The sequence below is a fragment of the Callithrix jacchus genome, chromosome 8 (assembly GCF_049354715.1).
Source record: "Callithrix jacchus isolate 240 chromosome 8, calJac240_pri, whole genome shotgun sequence".
In the NCBI taxonomy this organism is placed as follows: domain Eukaryota; kingdom Metazoa; phylum Chordata; class Mammalia; order Primates; family Cebidae; genus Callithrix; species Callithrix jacchus.
The window spans coordinates 55,608,527-55,627,834 of record NC_133509.1 but is presented as its reverse complement, the minus strand read 5'-3'; the positions used below and the strand labels follow the sequence as shown (position 1 = coordinate 55,627,834).

The following is a 19,308-nucleotide window of genomic DNA, read 5'->3' as shown; positions in this document are numbered from 1 at the left end:
ATATATTTAAAAAAATATTTAAAACTCGGCCGGGTGTGGTGGCTCACGGCCGTAATTCCAGCAGTTTGGGAGGCTGAGGTGGGTAGATCACCTGAGGTCAGGAGTTCAAGACCATCCTGGCCAATATGATGAAACCTCGCCTCTACTAAAAAAAACAAAAATTAAGGCCGGGCGCGGTGGCTCACGCCTATAATCCCAGCACTTTGGGAGGCCGAGGCGGGTGGATCACGATGTCAAGAGATCGAGACCATCCTGGTCAACAAGGTGAAACCCCGTCTCTACTAAAAATACAAAAATTAGCTGGGCCTGGTGGCGCGCACCTGTAGTCCCAGCTACTCGGGAGGCTGAGGCAGGAGAATTGCTTGAACCCAGGAGGCGGAGGTTGCGGTGAGCCAAGATCGTGCCATTGTACTCCAGCCTGGGTAACAAGAGTGAAACTCCGTCTCAAAAAAAAAAAAATTAGCTAGGCATGGTGGTGGGTACCTGTAATCCCAGCTACTTGGGAAGCTGAGGCAGGAGAATCACTTAAACACAGGAGGAGGAGGTTGCAGTAAACTGGCATTGTATCAACATTGAGCAACAAAAGCAAAACTCCATCTCAAAAAAAACAAGAAAAACAAACAAACGCAAAGAAAAATATTTAAAACTCAGATTATGAAAGTAACACAGGGCCAGGTACAGTGGCTCATGCCTATAATCCCAGCAGTTAGAGAGGCTGAGGTGGGTGGATTGCTTGAGGCCAGGAGTTCGAGACCAGACTGAACAACATGGTGAAATCCCATCTCTACTAAAAATACAAAAAATTAGCTGGGCATGGTGGCGTATGCCTGTTGTCCTGGCTACCCAAGAGGCTGAGGTTGGAGAGTCACCTGAGCCCTGAGGTCAAGGCTGCAGTGAGCTGTGACTGTGCCACTGTGCTCCAGAACCTGGGTGACTAAGTGATCCCTTTTTACACACACACACACAAATAAAAGAAAATATAAAAATTAAAACGAAACGACAAAAAAAGTAACATATTCACTAGAAAATTTTTGAAAATATACTTTTTAAACAAGTAAATAAAATTCACCTATGATCACTCCTTTGAAACATAATCAGTAGTAACATATTGGTATATATTCTTTCAGTAGGTTTTTTTCTATTCAGTATGTGTATTTTTGCAATAAAATTGGGATCATTCAAATATAGTGTTTTGGTTTAATAATATACAAATATATGATGGCCATTTCCCCTATTTTATTAGATACTATTCTACAGCATGTTTTAAAAGGACTCAAGTAATTCAGGATTGATGTAGAAGAATTAGAATATTAGTTTAAATGACCACCCATGGACAACTAGAGTAATTTGATATTTATCTTTCCACACCTTTTTTTTCTGTGCATGTACTTCTAGAACAACAAGACCAACTATTTCTACTATTTACTTATTTTTGAGACAGGGTCTCACTCTGTTGCCCAGGCTGGAGTGCAGTGGCACAATCTCAGCTCACTCCAACCTTTGCCTCCCAGGTTCAAGCAATTCTCCTGCCTCAGTCTCCCAAGTAGCTGAGATTACAGGCGTGTCGCCTAATTTTTATATTTTTGGTAGAGATGGGTTTTCACCGTGTTGGTCAGGCTGGTCTTGAACTCCTGGCCTCAGGTGATTTGCCCACTTCGGCCTCCCAAAGTGCTAAGATTTGCACGGGCATGAGCCACTGTGCCCAGCTCTCTACTGTTTTGTAAGATGCTTTTATTTTTCCCTGTGGTAAAATTAATATAAAATTTACCATTTTATCATCTTAAAGTGTACAATTCAGTGTGGCATTTAGTACATTTACAATGTTGTGCCGCATCACAGATTAATGCAATGTTGTGCATTCTCTACTGTAGTTCAGTAAAATTTTCATCATCTTAAAATTCCATAACCATTAAGCAGTTACTCCCCATTCTCTCCTTTCCCCAGCTTCTGCTAACCCTAATATGCTTTTCCATTTCCATGGATTTGTCTGTTTTGGATATTTCATATAAAAAAATTATGAAATATGTGGCTTTTTGTGTCTGCCTTTTTCACTTAGCGTAATATTATAAGGGTTTATATATGTTGTAGCATGATATAACAATAAATATGTCATTTTATCCTATGGATATATACCACATTTTGCTTATCCATTCATCTGCTGAAGGATATTTATGTGATTTCCATTCTTTGCTATTGTGAATAGTGCTGCTATGAATATTCATGTGCAATTGAGCACCCATTTGGTATATACCTATGAATGGAATTGCTGGTCATATGGTAATTCTGTGCTTAACCTATTGAAGAACCACCAAATTATTTTCCACAGTGATTGCAGCATTTTACATCCCTACCAGCAATATAAGAGGGTTCCAATTCCTCCACATCCTTGTCAACACTTGTTATTTTCCTTTTTTGTGGAGACGGGGTCTCTGTTGCCCAGACTGGAGTGCAGTGGTGTGATCATGGTGGTTCATTGCAGTCTTGACCTCCCTGGCTCAAGGGCTCCTCCATCCTCAGCCTCCTGAGTAGCTGGGACTACAGGCACATGCTACCACACCCAGCTAATTTAAAATAATTTATTATAGAGATGGGGGGAGTCTCACCATGTTACTGGCCTTGAACTCGTAGGGTCCAGCAGTCCTCCCACCTTGGCCTCTCAAAGTGTTGGGATTACAGGCATGAGCCACCATGCTGGCCTATTTTCCATCTTTTTAAAATACCTCTTCTAGTGGGTGTGAGTACAGTGGTATTGCATTGTAGTTTTGAATTGCATTCCCTACTCAACATCATTATCATGTCCTTGTTGGCAATTTCAATATCTTTTTTGGAGAAATGTCTATTCAAGTCATTTGCCCATTTAAAAATGGAATGCAGTATGCTTTTCACTTAAAAATATACTATGGGCTGGGTGCAGTGGCTCATGCCTGTAATCCCACTTTGGGAGACCAGGACAGGTGGATCACTTGAGGTCAGGAGTTCAAAACCAGCCTGGCCAACATAGCAAAATCCCGTCTCTACTAAAAATACAAAAATTTGCCGGGCCTGGTGGTGCACACCTGTAATCCCAGCTACTCAGGTGGCTAAGGCTTGAAAATTGCTTGAACCCAGGAGGCGAAGGTTGCAATGAGCCGAGATGGCGTCACTGCACTCTGGCCTGAGTGGCAGAGCAAGACCGTCTCAAACAAAACAAAACAAAAAAAGTAAGTTACCATACTGTTGGATATCTAGACTGTTTGCCTTTTAAGCTTTTAAAATTAATCCCGTAATGTACATTTCAGTAAGTAACTCCTTGCACATGTCCAAGGTTATTTCTGGGAAACGTTTTATTTTTTTTCTCCCAAGTTTCAGATATAATCGGTGTCATCCCCAACACAATACATCAAGGTATTTTATGCATTTAGAGGAGAACTATTTCCTGGTTAAGTAGAAAATTGGAAGGCTTCTGGAAGACCTGCATTGTAAGCAGCTTTATGGTGAAACATGCCATTTAGAAGTCTGGACCTTCTTTCTTCAGTTTGCTATAATCTATATTCACTGAGTGAAACTTGTATTGATTATTGGGACCCAGTTTCTTCCAGGGTTCTGGCTTATGTCTTGTATCCCAACTAACATCTTGATTGAACAATGCCAGATGTTGGACATTCAGCCCTGCTCTAGTACCTCCAGATTTAATAAATACCAAAGGGGATCAAGCGTGGATGCTTCTTGACCCTACCGAGGATCTGGTGCAGCATGCGAGCAGTGGCAGCCTCTGGTCTGAAAGGAGGGAACACACTTGCCTGCCAGGCCCTGGATTAAGTACTCCCTGCACTCTATTCCTGAGAAAAATTCTTAGAAGCAGAATGGCTTGGCCAATAGTAGGCAATTCTTAATCTGTAGATACAAGTAATTAAATTGCCTTCCATTAAAGTTATACCAATTTATAGTCCTACCAGAAATATAAGAAAGTACCCATTTCCTTGCATAATCATCACCAATGAGTTTTATGCATTTGAAAATGTTAATTATCTGATTGGCATAAAATAGCACCTTATTGTTTGAATTCTTTTTATTTTTTGAGATGGAGTTTCACTCTATCCCCCAAGTCATGGAGTGTAGTGGTAAGATCATGGCTCACTGCAGCTGAAGGGCTCAGGAAATCTTCTGCCTCCTGAGTAGCTGGGACTATAGGCATGTGCCACTATCTCGTCCAATTTTTTATCTGTAGAGATGGGATCTCACTATGTTGCCCAGGTTGGTCTAGAACTCTTGGCCTCAAGCGATCCTCCTGCCTTGGCCTCCCAAAGTGCTGAGATTATAGGCATGAACATCCATGCCTGGCCTCTTTTTATTTTTTAGAGACAGAGTCTCACCATGCTGCCCAGACTGGCCTCAAACCCCTGAGCTTAAGCCATTTGCCCTCCTGAGACTCCTGAGTAGCTGGGAATATATGTGCACAGCACTGTACTTGGTCAGCATCTTATTGTTTTAAATTGCATTTATTTAACTACTATGAATATAAATAATCCTTCATAGATTTATTAGCTATTTAAATTTCTTTCTTTTTGGTAAATTGGCTTTTTTAAATCAATTTTTTTATTCTTTTCATTAATACTAACAATCTTTTAGCTATATGTTATTTTCTGTTATCCTTCCTTTCTCAACTTTTCACTTGAACTTCACCATTATTGTGATTTTCATTTTTGCATAAAAAGTTTAAAATTTTTGCTGGGCATGGTGGCTCATAATCCCAGCACTTTGGGAGGCCGAGGCAGGTGGATTATTTGAGGTTAGGAGTTCAAGACCAGTGTGGCCAACATGGTAAAATCCCATCTCTACTAAAAATATAAAAATTAGCAGGGCACGGTGGCATGTGCCTGTTATCCCAGCTATTTGGGAGACTGAGGCAAGAGAATCACTTGAATCTGGGAGGTAGAGGTTGCAGTGAGCCAAGATCAGGCCACTGCACTCCAGCCTGGGTGACAGAGTGAGACTCTGTCTCAAAATAAATAAACAAATAAATAGAAAAAAGATAAAAATTTTAACGTAAAATCTCTTAATCTTTTACGTCTCGACAACCAGTGTTATGGCATAAAAAGACCTCATTTTTTTTTTTTTTGCCGGGCACGGTGGCTCAAGCCTGTAATCCCAGCACTTTGGGAGGCCGAGGCGGGTGGATCACGAGGTCAAGAGATTGAGACCATCCTGGTCAACATGGTGAAACCCTGTCTCTATTAAAAATACAAAAAATTAGCTGGGCGTGGTGGCGCGTGCCTGTAATCCCGGCTACTCAGGAGGCTGAGGCAGGTGAATTGCCTGAACCCAGGAGGTGGAGGTTGCAGTGAGCCGCGCCATTGCACTCCAGCCTGGGTAACAAGAGCGAAACTCCGTCTCAAAAAAAAAAAAAAAAAGACCTCATTTTTTCCTAGATTATATACATATTTATCTATATTTTCTTCTCATATTTTTACGGTATTGATTTTTCCATTTAATAATCTAGAGTTTACTTTGGTCTATGTCATATAATAGAAATGTTACCTGACTTTGTTCACAACTATTCAGTTGTTTCAACATCATTTATTTTTTTAAAAATTAGACTACCGTTTACTGATAGGAAATAGTCTCATTAAAATAAATTAAATTTTTGTATATACTTAAGCTTTTTCATGGACTCTGTGTTCTGTTCATTTATCTATCTATTCTTGTGCTAATACCATGCTGTTGTGATCTTAAAACATTTTTATAATGTACATTAATTGCCGAGAGATAATGTCTATGACATACTCTTCTCATAAGAAGGTTTTGTTTGTTTTAGTTTTTACTGTTTATTTTCCAGATTCACTTTAGAATAACTATTGAGGACAAGGTAATAAATGTGAAGTAGCAGCTACGGAAATTGAGAGCCACTAATAGTGCATTACGGGGCACCTTTTAGGAGCTAGTTGCAGTTAGAGATTGCAAATGTGTTGCAGCACCAGCAGCCATGTTTGAATGAATTTTTCCAGTGGCACCATTGTTACCAATGTTTAACCAGAGACTGGATGACTATCAGAATGTTGTTCTATGTTGAGTAGAATGCCTTCTAAGGTTCTGCCCTAGTCCATTTGTACTGCTATAACAGAGTATCTGAGACTGGGTAATCTATAAACAATAGAAATTTATTTCTCACAGTTCTGGAGGCTATAAGGTCTAAGATCAAGGAGTCAGCAGGTGTGATATCTGGTGAGGGCCTGGTCTCTGCTTCCAGGATGGTGCCTTGCTGCTGCATCCTCTGGAGGGAAGGACTGCTGTGTCCTCAGGTGGCAGAAGAAACAGAAAGACAAAAAGGAACTGGCTAATTCTCTTCAGCCCTCCTATAAGGGCATTGATCTGAAAGGTTCTAAAGGGCCCTAATCATCTCCTAAAGCCTTTATCTTTTCATATCATCACCTTGTGGTTTAAGTGCCAACATATGAATTTTAGAGGGAGACAAATATTCAAACCATAGTAGGTTCCTTCTGACTTCGGTCTATATATAAATTCTGCAAACATTTATCAAATGTCTCCTATATGCCATTCCCTTGGCTAAGATCTGGGGTTACAAAGATGAATGAAACTCAATTCCTACTTCAAAAGTCAACACATAATAATTTGAATAAGATATCTGAAGTACAGACTGGGCCAGGCAGTGGTCATGCCTGTAATCCCAGCATTTTGGGAGGCTGAGGCAGGTGGATCACTTGAGGTCAGGAGTTTGAGACCAGCCTGGCCAACATGGTGAAACCCTGTGTCTACTGAAAATACAAAAATTAGCCAGGCATGGTAGCATGCATCTGTAATCCCAGCTACTTGGGAGGCTGAGGCAGGAGAATCGCTTGAACCTGGGAGGCAAACATTGCAGTGATCTGAGATCACGCCATTGGACTCCAGCCTGGACAACAGAGTGAGACACTATCTAAAAAATAGAGTACTAAGGGACCATTGAAGACTATAATCATGATAGTGATTGTAGAGGTCAAGGGAAACTTCCCAAAGTGGGTGAGTACTGAGCAGAGGGAGTCCTGAAGGACAGGTGTAGGGCTAGGACTAGATACAACAGCTTAAATGAGGCATGGAAGTAAGAAATATGTATCCTGAAGTAAGAATTTTTGACTGTTATTTTGACATTATATGACTTTGACTTCCCACTAGTGGTTTTGTGGCAGGCCATGTCTCACTAATGCAGGCCCCTATCAGAACTGTTTCAGTACTGACTGAGTGGTTTCATGAAATATTAAAAACTAAAAAAAGGCTGGAATGTAACAAAAGCCCATCAAGAGTTTTGCCTACACCTTTCTTGGGCCTTAAAGCATGACAAAATAATGAAGGAATTCTTAACAGGACCCATTTAGGACTAAACAAGTTTTATTGTGGGTCTGAAGACACTCTGCAGGCCTCCACAAACAAGTTTTCTGGAGGTCTTAAAGAACTCCCCAAACCTCCGTGAACAAGATAAGGGTAATCACCCCAAGACCTGGACCCATTTAAATTAAGTAAATATACTGAGGCTTCAGAGGAAGGTCTTCAGGACTCACACCTTAGTTATGGATTAAAATAAGTTAATCACTTATGTCTTTAGATGAATGCACACTGACACTGACATATAGCTTAGAAGGTATATAAGCTCTGGAAAACTCTGTAATTTTGAGTTGGTCTAGTGATAATTTCCAGGCCTTCTCCCTGTAACAGGTTACAGAAATAAAATTCTCTTCCTCCCCAGTTCATCTGCATCTCATTATTGGGCCACGAGAAATAGCAGCCCAGCCCTCAGTTTGGTCCAGGAACAGTTTTTTCATTGACATCTCACAAATGTGTGCAACAAACAGCCCTGACCCTCACCTAGCCCATCACTGAGTCAGTGCTGTTATCATCATCATCCTTGGGATAATCAAAAAGAACAAGAAAAAAAAAAAAAAAAAAAGAAAAGGGAGGGAGAGACTGAAATGCAAGGATGAGATGAAGGAGTGTCATACATATTAATTAATAATTATTTAGTCCTCGCTTCAGCAGTACATATGCGAAGATTGAAACAATACAGAGAAGATTAGCATGGGCTGTGAGCAAGGATGACATGCAAATTCTTGAAGCATTTCATATTTTGTGCAATACCAAAGATCATTTCACTAACTGCTGAGTGGCACTAAGGAAATGGTGTGAATCAAAGCAAAATGGGTGCCACACAGTATTCAATTGTGATTTTCACTACACAAGAAAAACAAATAGGCAGTGTTCACTGGCTCTGGCCTGAAGGAGTCAAAGCTGAAGATGGATCCCCTCACCTCAGCCTGTGAAAAATACCCAAGCCATGTTTTGGGACTTGCAGTGGCCCCTGAAGCCCAATTCATATTCAAAGAACAAGTAAGCCAAAGACTCAAGAGTCTTCTGTTAAGAAGAAAAACATTTTTTGCCTACAAACATGAAAATCAGAAAATCAGATAGTGTTCAGGCTTTTTGCATTTAAGAATGATAAGGATCTGGGCTGGAATCTAAGTTGGCTACCATAGCTGTGTAATGTCAATAGAGACCAGAGTGGTGACATTTGAGGACCAGTTCCAAGAAAAGACAAATATTTTGAAACTTAAATCAGAAATGGCTGATAAAGAAAATGTCAACAGATTCATGAGGAGCAAAAATAATACAATGGTGGTAAAAATTGCATTCCTTTAAAACCTTCTAATGAACTGACCAATTCAACTACAGTAATTGTCACACATAAATTTGAGGATAATAAACTCTGAAGTTGTTACCAACTGAAGATGACCCCCAACATCAACGTATGGCATTAATGTAAGACATTTCACCTTAACAATAATAGTAAACAGAAACAAATAATTGAAGAAAAACAAAAGCAAGAGGCTGACACACCCAGGAAGTCTGTGATGGACTCTTGTGACCAAATTGTTCAGTCTAAGATTAATTCATTTAGAAAACCTCTACAAGTCAAAGATGAGAGTTTTGCAACAACAAAGAAATTTTCAATTACTATTCCAAAAGCCACAGAGCCTCAGCCTATAAACACCAGCAGTGGAACAGTGAAAAGTAATAGAGCCTCAAATATGACTGCCGCTGTTACCCACACAATGGGTGAGTTCAGTCGCTTTACCAGTGACAGTCCAACGACCACACCCAAGGAAAATTTAACAAGGGGATTTCATTACTTGCAACAAGTAAGGAGAATATTGGGGATAATTCCCAAAGCAGTTCCTCCTAGAACAAAGCTGAAAACAGGGCTTGTATTGAGGTGCTTAGCTGAGTCATCGTATGCAGAGGTAAAGTCATCGATCATGCTTCTTCATACATCACATGCATAGACAGCGGCAGATAAACTCCTCCTTGGGTGGGATTTTTTTGTATGGTAATGTGGGGAGTTTGCCAAATTAATCTCCAATTCAGAGGGCATCTCTGGATCCAGTGAGTTTTGTTTTGTTTGTTCCTGGAACTTTTTGAAACAACAAAAATTCAAGGTGCAACAGTTATAAGTGTGTACTTGTTCACAGTGTGTGCAAGGACCCTTGGTTGCACTAAATGTAACCTGGGGTAAACCAAATGTAATGCTCACTAACTTTGTGCGATCTCTTATTAGAAATCATCCAGTAATACCCAGGACACTGTGAAAGAAAGCATAGTTTACAATCAGGAAAAGGTCTCATAAAAAAGAATTATTTCAATCAAAAACAGTTTTATCTAGTGTCAAAACCAGATCTTCTCAGGACATAGAAAAGAAGGCACAATCAAGAAACATAGCATCTGATCTATTGGACAAAAGGTTGCCAAAATAAAGAAAGTTTTAAAAAGAAAAAAAAAAAAAAAAAAGGAGCATAGAATGTAAAATTGTAGCCAGGCCTGCTTCATCTTATTTTTTTTTAAATTTATTTTTTTAGAGACAGGGTCTTATTACATTGTCCAGGCTGGTCATGAACTCCCAGCCTCAAGGGATCCTCCTACCTCAGCTTCCCAAAGTCATGGGATTACAGGTGTGACCCACTGCCCCCAATTCCTGTTTCATCTTCTAATGCCAAACTGACAGAAATATCAAAACCTATTGACCAGTGAAGACATACAATAGCAAAACCAACTGCTGATAGTAGATCAACTCAATCCAGAGAAAATTCAGAAGAGAGAAAAGCTCATCTGAATGAGTGGAAAGCTGGCAAAGAAACAGTGCTGAAAAGCCCTCCTAACTCAATAGTCACCTAGTGTGAGTCTTAAGGACAAAATAAATGAAAAACCATTTGGGTCCTTTTGGACTACCATGGCAGAAAATGAACAAAAACTATTTACTGAAAAGGCAAGCAACACATTTTCTGAATGCCTAAACCTAATTAATGAGGGATGCCCAGAAGAAGAAATATTTGTCACACTGAAAGATCTGATTAAAAATATTCCAGATGCCAAAAATCTTATAAAATACTGAATATGTATTACACACACTGAACCAACACCAAGTCCTATTGAAAGTGTTCTTGCTGGGCGCGGTGGCTCAAGCCCGTAATCCCAGAACTTTGGGAGGCTTAGGTGGGTGGATCACGAGGTCAAGAGATCAAGACCATCCTGGTCAACAAGGTGAAACCCCGTCTCTACTAAAAATACAAAAATTAGCTGGGCATGGTGGTGCACGCCTGTAGTCCCAGCTACTTGAGAGGCTGAGGCAGGAGAATTGCTTGAACCCAGAAGGCAGAGGTTGCGGTGAGCTGAGATTGTGCCATTGCACTCCAGTCTGGGTAACAACAGCGAAACTCTGTCTCAAAAAAAAAAAAAAAAAATTATTCTTGTAATTTACGAGAAGACCATTCTGTCATGGGCTCAGCCTATTGAAGAGATGCGATACACAATTGTAGATATTCTAACAATAAAGAATTAAGAAAATGTCAGTTTTAGAGAAAATACTGAGGCTTGTGCAACCAAGGAACAAGTCCAAAAGGTCAACGCTGAAGACACAACTGTAAGGAAAACCAGAAATGGGGAATAGATATATTTTTTTTATGCTTCCACAGATATGGAAAGGAACAGACATCGTGGAAATGTGCTACTTCAAGATTCTGAAAAACAGCAGATAACAAAACAAAAGATCCAACTGATAATGTTAAAATCCCCAATACAGGAAACTAGGGCAAGCTGCTTAATTAATATAATGTATTTACTATGCCAAACTTGCAAAGTGTAAAAAAAAAGAAGGTGCAATTTGATTAAACAAACACTTAAAGAGCTCAAGTTTTTAACACCAGTGAGATGTTCTCAATGTCAACATAAAACTTTAACATTGCCAGGTATGTTGAAAGATCATTGGTGTCCTTGTGTGTCTTCATTGGAAGAGTTAACAGAGTTGGGAAGTGATACTGATGCCGTTGTATGATGTCCTAATGTAGTACTATGCTGAACGTACTCTGAGACTGAAATAACAGATGAAATAGAAAGCTCTGGTAATGAAAAAAATATCAATGCCACCTCCCTCAAACTGCTATCACTGAATTGTGAAATGCAAGAGAGGGGCCATGGGAGATGATGCTGGAAGAGTGGGCAGGAGCCAAATCACAGAGGTCCATGCATCATTTAAAAAGGCTTGGACCTAATCTTGTGGGTGGTGCGGAGGACTGAAGAGCTTTTAAGCAGGGAAGCAGCATGATTCAACTGCCAAGGAGATAGGAGGAAATGCTCAAACCTGTATCTCTGAGCCGGGGGTTGGGTTTTATAAACACAGGGTAATGAGGTGTGATCTGATTGCATTTTGCAATGAGATGATGCCAGAAGGCATGATATGACTGGATCCTGCCATGAGGTGATGCTAGAGCTCATCTGATTGGATTCTGGATCCTGCTATGCGGTATCTGCTTCTCAATTTAGTCTCCCCAACCCTTCTTGGTCTGAGCACTCAGGTTTCCCATGTGGTAGCACATGTGTTCATCTGTGCATGCTCAGGTTACATGACTTTCAACCTGGGGTCCATGGCAACTAAGAAATAACTCACAACTTTGTTACATCAAAGTTGAACCAGATTGGCCTGATGTGGTTGCAATAATGCAAGACAGAAAATTCAGAAAAGAGGAGTAGGGGGCAAAAGCTAGGGCAGGAATTCAGATTTTGGATGTGCTGTCCCGATAGGTCTTTGTAGGTCTTTTTAAATACAAGGATCTTGAGAAATTTGACATTAAGTTCTTAAAACCTTTCTTATGATATCATTTAAAGGCATTGTTTTTCAAAGAAAGAAATAATTTTGCATCCCAGCAGACATCTGGCAATGTGTAGAGATATTTTTAGTTGTCACAACTGGAGGGAGGGGTGCTATCAACATCAAGTAGGCAGGGCCCAAGGTTGCTGCTTAGCATTCTACAATGCACCAAACAGTCTTCCATAAAAAAGAATGATCTGGCCCAAATATCAATAGTGCCAGGACCGATACACTTGGTTCTGGGGACTAGAGGAATACCAGCATCTTACTTTATAATTCTGCCCAGGGCCAGACATTGGAGAGTATGGATGGGTCAATTAAAAAACATCACCACTACTGAATAGCCAATGAATGGAATCTGAGTGTTGGCAGAGAAATCAAAAGGTATCTAACTCAACCACTCAGCTGATATTTGAATATCTGCTTCAATAACCTGTGAGTGCATGAGAAAGTTCATTACAAGAAACACCTCTAACATATCCACAGGTTGAGAGCCTAACTTTAAAAAATCTCATCTTTTGTGAGGTGTTCGGCTTCTATTTTTCAGTCTAAAATTGGCCTCTCTATAACAAGTAACTACTGGACCCAGTTTCACTTCTTAGGTTTGCAAACAACAATTTCTTTTCATATAATTATCTTTGAGATTTACAAAAGAATAAATTCTATTTCTCCTGTGCTATGACTTCAGCTTTACATAAAGAATAAGAGTGGGCTGGGCACGGTGATTCACGCCTGTAATCCCAACAATTTGGGAGGCTGAGGCGGGTGGATCGCTTAAGTTCAGGAGTTGGAGACCAGCCTGGGCATCATGGTGAAACCTGTCTCTACAAAAAATATAAAAATTAGCCAGATGTAGTGGCATACATCTCTAGTCCTAGCTACTTGGGAAGCTGAAGTGTGAAGATGGCTTGAGCCCAGGACGCAGAGGTTGTGGTGAGCCAAGATCATGCCACTGCACTCCAGTCTAGGTGACAGAGCCAGGCCCTGGTCTCAAAAAAAAAAAAAAGGAATAAGAGTAAGTGAGCACATAGAATTTTCTTTTCTTTTTTTTTTTTTTGAGACGGAGTCTTGCTCTATTGCCAGGCTGAAATGCAATGGCCCGATGCCGGCTCACTGCAACTTCTGTTTCCCGATTTCAAGCAATTCTCCTGCCTCAGCCTCCTGAGTAGCTGGGACTACAGGCATGCACCACCACGCCCAGCTAATTTTTTATATTTTTAGTAGAGATGGGGTTTTACCATGTTGGCCACGATGGTCTTGATCTCTCGATATCGTGATCTGCCCACCCTGGCCTCCCAAAGTGCTGGGATTACAGGCGTGAGCCACCATGCCCCGCCAGCGTTTTCTTTATACATAAAGAGAGGAGCACATAAAGAGGCAAAGCAAATAAATTATATCTTGGAAGTTTGGACTTGGGTAAAAACATTTTAAAGAAAACTTTACAATGGCAAAGGAAAACTGTCAAGAATCAACAAAGAAAATTCATTAAGTCTGGACAGAACTTAGGAAAAGCGTCTGATAAGAAAAATGAACCAAAGATTCAGATGCTAAGAGGAATGAAGTAAAACAGGGAACACAAAATATAAATGAAATAAGTCAGGAAAAATAAAAATACGCAAACAAGAACAAACATAAAAGAAACAAGATGATAGTAAATGGCATCTGAATTTTAAGAAGAAGCAACACACGCTAGCTTAATAGCAATTTACCTGTAAGTATGGCTCTCTCTCGCCTGAGGCCCTACTAGGAAATTATATGAGGAGGCCTTTCCTTCTGAATTATTATAATGGGGACATCAGGTTAAAGCAAATACCAAAAGCAGTCTTATTCCACCACCTCCTCCTTCCCTTCCTGTTTTTTTTTTTTTTTTTTGAGAAGGCTGGGATTAGGGGTTATGGGAACTGGGTGGAGTCAGGGGAGTGGGCTAACAACTAGGGGAAAGTTGTACAAATTTGTATTAGCAATGAGAAGGTTTTTAACCATATATATAACATGTATATACAGATATATGTATACATACACATACACACACACACACACGTTATCACAATGAAAAAAATGGCAACTAAAAATATTTTCCTGCCTTCTCTCTTCCTGCTCAGTCACGAGCAGCAGCAACCCAGGTTAGGGCAGTCTCTCACATTCCCAGTTCCCTGGAGATGGACCTCTGATCACTGTAGTACATAGATCCTGTCATATTTACAGGAAACACAGTGACTCAGCGACCACGCCACTGCCACTGTCCCATTCAGTCCATCAATCAAACGTCAAATTTGAGGTAGCACTGGCTGGGCCCGCCAGGATGAAGGGTGTGGACATAGAGCAACACACCCTTCTGTTTTCTTGTCTAGGCCCATTTTGTGTGGGTTTAGAATCTAGAAACCTGATGGGAGAGTCTTCATTTGTTACCTGAAATTAAGAGCATCACAGCCCCTGGTGGCAAGTGGCAAGAGACTGCATTCTTCAGGCCAAGCAGGTGAGGTCAGCCCCAATTACTCCTGGGCAGTTGGGTTCACTGAATTTGGTGGTTCCTGGCCAGGACTGCGTAACAGACACAGAGGCCCAAGGGGGTGCAGACAACTGGGAGGGGCTCTTTGCCTCCTGCCTCATTGTGAGGCCCAGGTTTCCAGCCAGGTGGAGTGTGCTGCTGCCCTCAGGGACCCACTGCAGAGGAGGAACTTTGGGAGCACCCCACACCAACGAGAGGAGCGTAATGGGCCCGCGCTGTCGCCACCCTAAGCCAACTAAGCCACTGCCCAACGCCATTACCTTAGGAAAGGTGCTTTGTGAGACCTTGACCTGACAGCCAAGAGACCACGAGATGGCAGCAGAGGACACAGCCCCGGGCACAAAACCTGAGCCATCTTGCCAAAAAGCAGATTCAGAAACTGAAGAGTTCATTTGTGAAATATCGTCAGTCATCTATAATCATGTGTTAAAAGCCAGAATAAATAACAGAATTTCAAAGAAATGAGGGTCAAATTTATTTGCATGGATAATTTCCCAACCACCAATGTGCCACAGCTGCATATGAAGCCACATATCATGAACTGAATTTCTCTAACATTTAAAAGAAGAGACAGGGGTCACGGCCTTTGAACACTGACGTCAGCGGAAACCTTGTCAGTTTCTTCTTTCTGTGAAGATCCCATTCAAGTAAAATGAGTGACCTCCACAGAGGCTGCCAAACTGATGAAGAAAGAGGCAGATACAGTGGTTGCTGGGAATCACCGCAGCAAAGCAGAACACTGTCACGGAGCAGCCCGGGACTCTGGCAATAGGCAGTGTGGAGGGGGAATAATGAGGAACACAGGACAAGTCTCAAACAGTCTTTGCTTGCAACTGGCAGAGGATAACGCACAGGAAAGCAGCATTAGTGGCACTGGAACTAAATCCCAAATCTGACTTCATTTAATGCGCCTTCCATTGTTACATATTTCCACCTCCCCCACTCCTCAGTTGTGACTAACAAATAGTCTCCAGACATTGCAAAATATCCTCTGAGAAACAAAATGAGCCTTCTCTCAGAACCAGTGCCCTAGAGGCTATGATGAAAAGTTTTATCAGAAAGGTTTTAAGAATTTAATGTTTAATCTAAGACTCTTGGACTTTGCAAGATCTACCTAAACTGTATCATATATCCAAAACTTTAATTACTTCTGTTTGTCTAATGCCGACTGATGATTGAAGGACTATAGCTGAATCTGGCTCTTGAATTTTAAGAAATTATCATTTAAACCACTTCTGCAGGCAATTTATATTCAACACCTTAAGTGGTTTATAGTTTTAAAGTACTTTACCTTGTGTAATTTTATTTTAGCCTTGATACTCTAGTAAGGTAGAGAGAATAAATATTACTACTATAACCACCAAGGGAACAAAAGGTAGTTCAGAAAGGTTTGACTTGCCCAAGCAACAGAATTGGAATCTAGGTTTCCTGATTCCCAGTCCTATTATGTTTTTGAGGAAAAATTTCTAGTAAGAACTTCACTTAGGGGTTCATGAAACCAAACCAAAAAAGTAGATATGGGCATAACTGCTGGAACAGATAAATTTCAACTGCTAAGCTGTTCAAAAATCATCACAAATGATTAACTCTGTTTCTTTCTCTTTTTTTTCCCCCCTGGAGACTTGCTTTGTCTCCCAGGCTGGAGTTCAGCGGTGTGATCTTGGCTCACTGTAACCTCCGCCTCACGGCGGACAGGTTCAAGCAATTCTCCTGTCTCACGTTCCCAAGTAGCTGGGATTACAGGCACCTGCCACCATGCTCTCCTAATTTTTTTTTTAGTAGAGACGGCCACCATGTTGCCCAGGCTGGTCTCGAACTCCTGACCTCAGGTGATCCACCCACCTCGGCCTCCCAAAGTGCTGAGATTATAGGCATGAACCACCAAACCCAGCTAACTGTTTCTTTTAATGAGTAATTCTGCTTCCCCTCTCCTTGCAGGCATTGCCTTTCTGGCTTTCCTTAAGTTGGGTGTGGCTATATGACTTGGTTTGGCCACTGAATGAGTGGAAGTGACATGAATGTATCCCTTCAGGGTAGCATTTAAGAGTCTAAGAAGAGTCCTTCATGCTTACTTCACATTCTGACCAGGCATAACCTTAACCCTCCTAGTAACAGGGCAGGATCTCAAAATGGTGGCGCTCCATGAACTTGGGTACCTAAAACACTTGCAATGAGCAGAACCCCTTGCCAGCCTACTTCGGACACTGGCATGAGAAATAAACCTGTGTGGTTTTAAGCCACTGTGGTTTTGGCATTTACCACAGCCTAGCCTAAGCTGACTGATGCAGGTTAATTTCCATAGCCATCAAGCTTGTCTAGGAACTAGAATGCAATATCTAATCTGATCACATCACTAAAACCTGGAAAACAGAGCAAATTGTTAATTTTCTTCCCTCAGCTTCCTCATCTACCACCTTCTGACTTTCAAAAAAATTATTCTTAGCTGGGCGCGGTGGCTCACGCCTATAATCCTAGCACTTTGGGAGGCTGAGGCGGGTGGATCACGAGGTCAAGAGATCGAGACCATCCTGGTCAACAAGGTGAAACCCCCGTCTCTACTAAAAATACAAAAATTAGCTGGGCATGGTGGTGCGCGCCTGTAATCCCAGCTACTGGGGAGGCTGAGGCAGGAGAATTGCTTGAACCTAGAAGGTGGAGGTTGCGGTGAACTGAGATCGTGCCATTGCACTCCAGTCTGGGTAACAACAGCAAAACTCCAACTCAAAAAAAAAAAATTATTCTTTTCTCAGCCCTGCACACATGAGCTCTCCATTACACTGGCAATTAGACTGGGGGAGAGGTAGAAATGCAGAAGGCCTAGATCTTTTCTCCATTCCAGATTCTGATCCCAGAACTGTCCCCACCCACTAGTACTCACACTTAACCTTGTCATAGGAAGATTATTACCACTCTTCCAAGCTGTCACAGAGGAGCTGCAGCAGGCGCCACTGCAATGCCAAGGCAAGACAGCCAGGCTGCGCTCTGTACTCACTGGTGCCTGGGCCTGTCTGGGCCAGGAGAAGCAACATTCTCTAGGGAAAGAAGCCTTCTCAAGTGGGAACAAAAATGAGAATGAGGCGAACAGCCATCCCGGGCACTATGTGAATTTGGGGTGAGTTCTCTTGGTACTCCAGTTCTGATCAATTTCTAGTTTCTAGCGGCTAGTAAGCTGCCCAGCTGCTGCTGCTACTGGGACTCCCAGTTCTCCTGGGCTTTTCCCAAGCCCACGCGAGCCTGTTATCTTTGCACACTTGCAAAGGTCACAAACGGTGGGGGTTGAACGCAGCCAGAAGTTCAGCAACCCGATAGCAGCCGGGATCAAAGGTCGGCAGGCCAGACCAGACGCCGAGCCTGCGCAGTCCCGCTCCCCCGCTGGAGAAAAAGGGTGGCGACTGCGCGGGCTCGTTACACCGGCGTGCTCGCAACAGGCGGGAAAGCGGTAGGGACAGATGCGGGTCGCAGCGTCGTCCCTCCTTCTGCCTACCCTATCTATCCGCCTGCCCAGCGAGCCTGTTACTCCTTCGGCGCCCAGGCCCCAGGGGAAGGGACGAGAAACGCCCTGCGTTTCTGACTCATCATCTCCAACCCCTTTCTCGCGCGCGCTCCAAGTCTCAGGACTTCGGACCTGCGCCCTCCTGCGAGGGGGTGCGGCGACAGCATCTGGGAAGCCTCAGCTCTGCCAAGCGCCAACTCCGAGCCCTCGCCAGTCTGTGAAGCTGCCTGCGCAGGACTGGCGACACAGAGCCAGCTGTCAGTTGCCGCGGCTGGGGGAGCGGCACGCCAGTGCAGGACCGCCCGCCCGGCTCCTCCCCGAACGCGAGGCCAGTGGTCGCGTCCGAGAAAGCGCTAGGCTAGGCCCAGACTTCCCCGCCTCGCGTCACTCAGCACATCCACAGCGCCCCCACCGCGAAGGGAAGGCTTTTTATTTCCTAGCCGGTCACGGGACAGCAGGGCATCCTGGGACTTGTAGTCTCCGCAGCAGTAGAAAGGAGTTGGATCGAAAGGGGAACTGGAACACTCCTGAATTGGATTCAAGGAGTTGGCGTTGGTGCAGGGTCCGGGGTTTGGAGTGGATGGGATTATAAAAGGTGGACCGAAGAGAAGAGTGAGTTGAGGCAGATGTGAAGCTCCGTAGGGAGGTGACGGGGAGGGAGGATATGGATGGAAGGGAGAAAACAGCTTTTCAGGGTGGTGAGGTGAGGATATATTCGAACGTCCAGGTATATCTTCCCCTAACAGGGAAGGAACGAAAAAGGGGCCTGCTCTGAGTGAAAACTGAAGGCACTCCCGGACTTCATATTGGATTCAAGGGATCCCAGCTAACTTCTGAGTTTGGTGGGGTGGGATGCAGGAATGTCTGGAGAGCATTCTCTCAGGGTGGAAGGAGAGCAACAGGTGTCTGCTCCTGCTGTCCCGCCCTCTCATTTGCTCCTGTGTTGGCCACCGTGGGACCATTCTCCAAACCAGGAACCTCTTCCAACTCAGAGAAGCCCTGAAAACCAGAGACCGGTGTGAGCAAATTGTAGAGGTGAGAAAGAAGAAACTCCAGACAGAAGAAACTGCTTTCTCCCGCCCAATTTTTTATCCTGTTTCCCATAGTCCTTTCAATATTTAGGCAGCTTCCTAATGCTTTCCC

The 19,308-nt window shown here is 42.6% G+C and overlaps 2 protein-coding genes, 1 non-coding gene and 1 pseudogene across 20 annotated transcripts in view; 2 read left to right on the top strand and 2 right to left on the bottom strand.

Moving 5' to 3' along the window:
• Positions 1 to 30: 30 nt before the first annotated feature.
• Positions 31 to 18,221, bottom strand: LOC128928789 (cytochrome c oxidase subunit NDUFA4 pseudogene; annotated as a pseudogene). Its single transcript, XR_013521077.1, has one exon. The product of XR_013521077.1 is annotated as a cytochrome c oxidase subunit NDUFA4 pseudogene (transcript).
• On the top strand, positions 7,992 to 8,098 carry LOC118145272 (U6 spliceosomal RNA). The gene has a single exon (XR_004730400.1). It is a non-coding gene; the product is annotated as a U6 spliceosomal RNA (small nuclear RNA).
• TMEM253 (transmembrane protein 253) overlaps positions 15,124 to 19,308 on the bottom strand; it is a 6,116-nt gene continuing 1,931 nt past the window's right edge. For all 7 annotated transcript variants that reach the window (XM_035260013.3, XM_035260016.3, XM_035260017.3 and 4 more), the window contains one exon: positions 15,124 to 19,164. In XM_035260013.3, coding sequence (XP_035115904.2) covers positions 19,045 to 19,164 — 120 coding nt within the window. In that variant the 3' untranslated portion in view covers positions 15,124 to 19,044. The remainder of the gene's footprint in view (positions 19,165 to 19,308) is intronic.
• Positions 17,581 to 19,308, top strand: part of ZNF219 (zinc finger protein 219) — a 14,981-nt gene continuing 13,253 nt past the window's right edge. For 6 of the 11 annotated variants that reach the window (XM_054239787.2, XM_035260011.2, XM_035260009.2 and 3 more), the window contains exon 1: positions 18,639 to 19,200. The gene's annotated coding sequence lies outside the window, so the exon portion shown is untranslated. Of the gene's footprint in view, positions 17,785 to 18,638; positions 19,201 to 19,308 lie in introns of those variants that run through there. The other 5 variants (XM_035260004.2, XM_078334472.1, XM_078334474.1 and 2 more) reach the window with 3 other exon arrangements.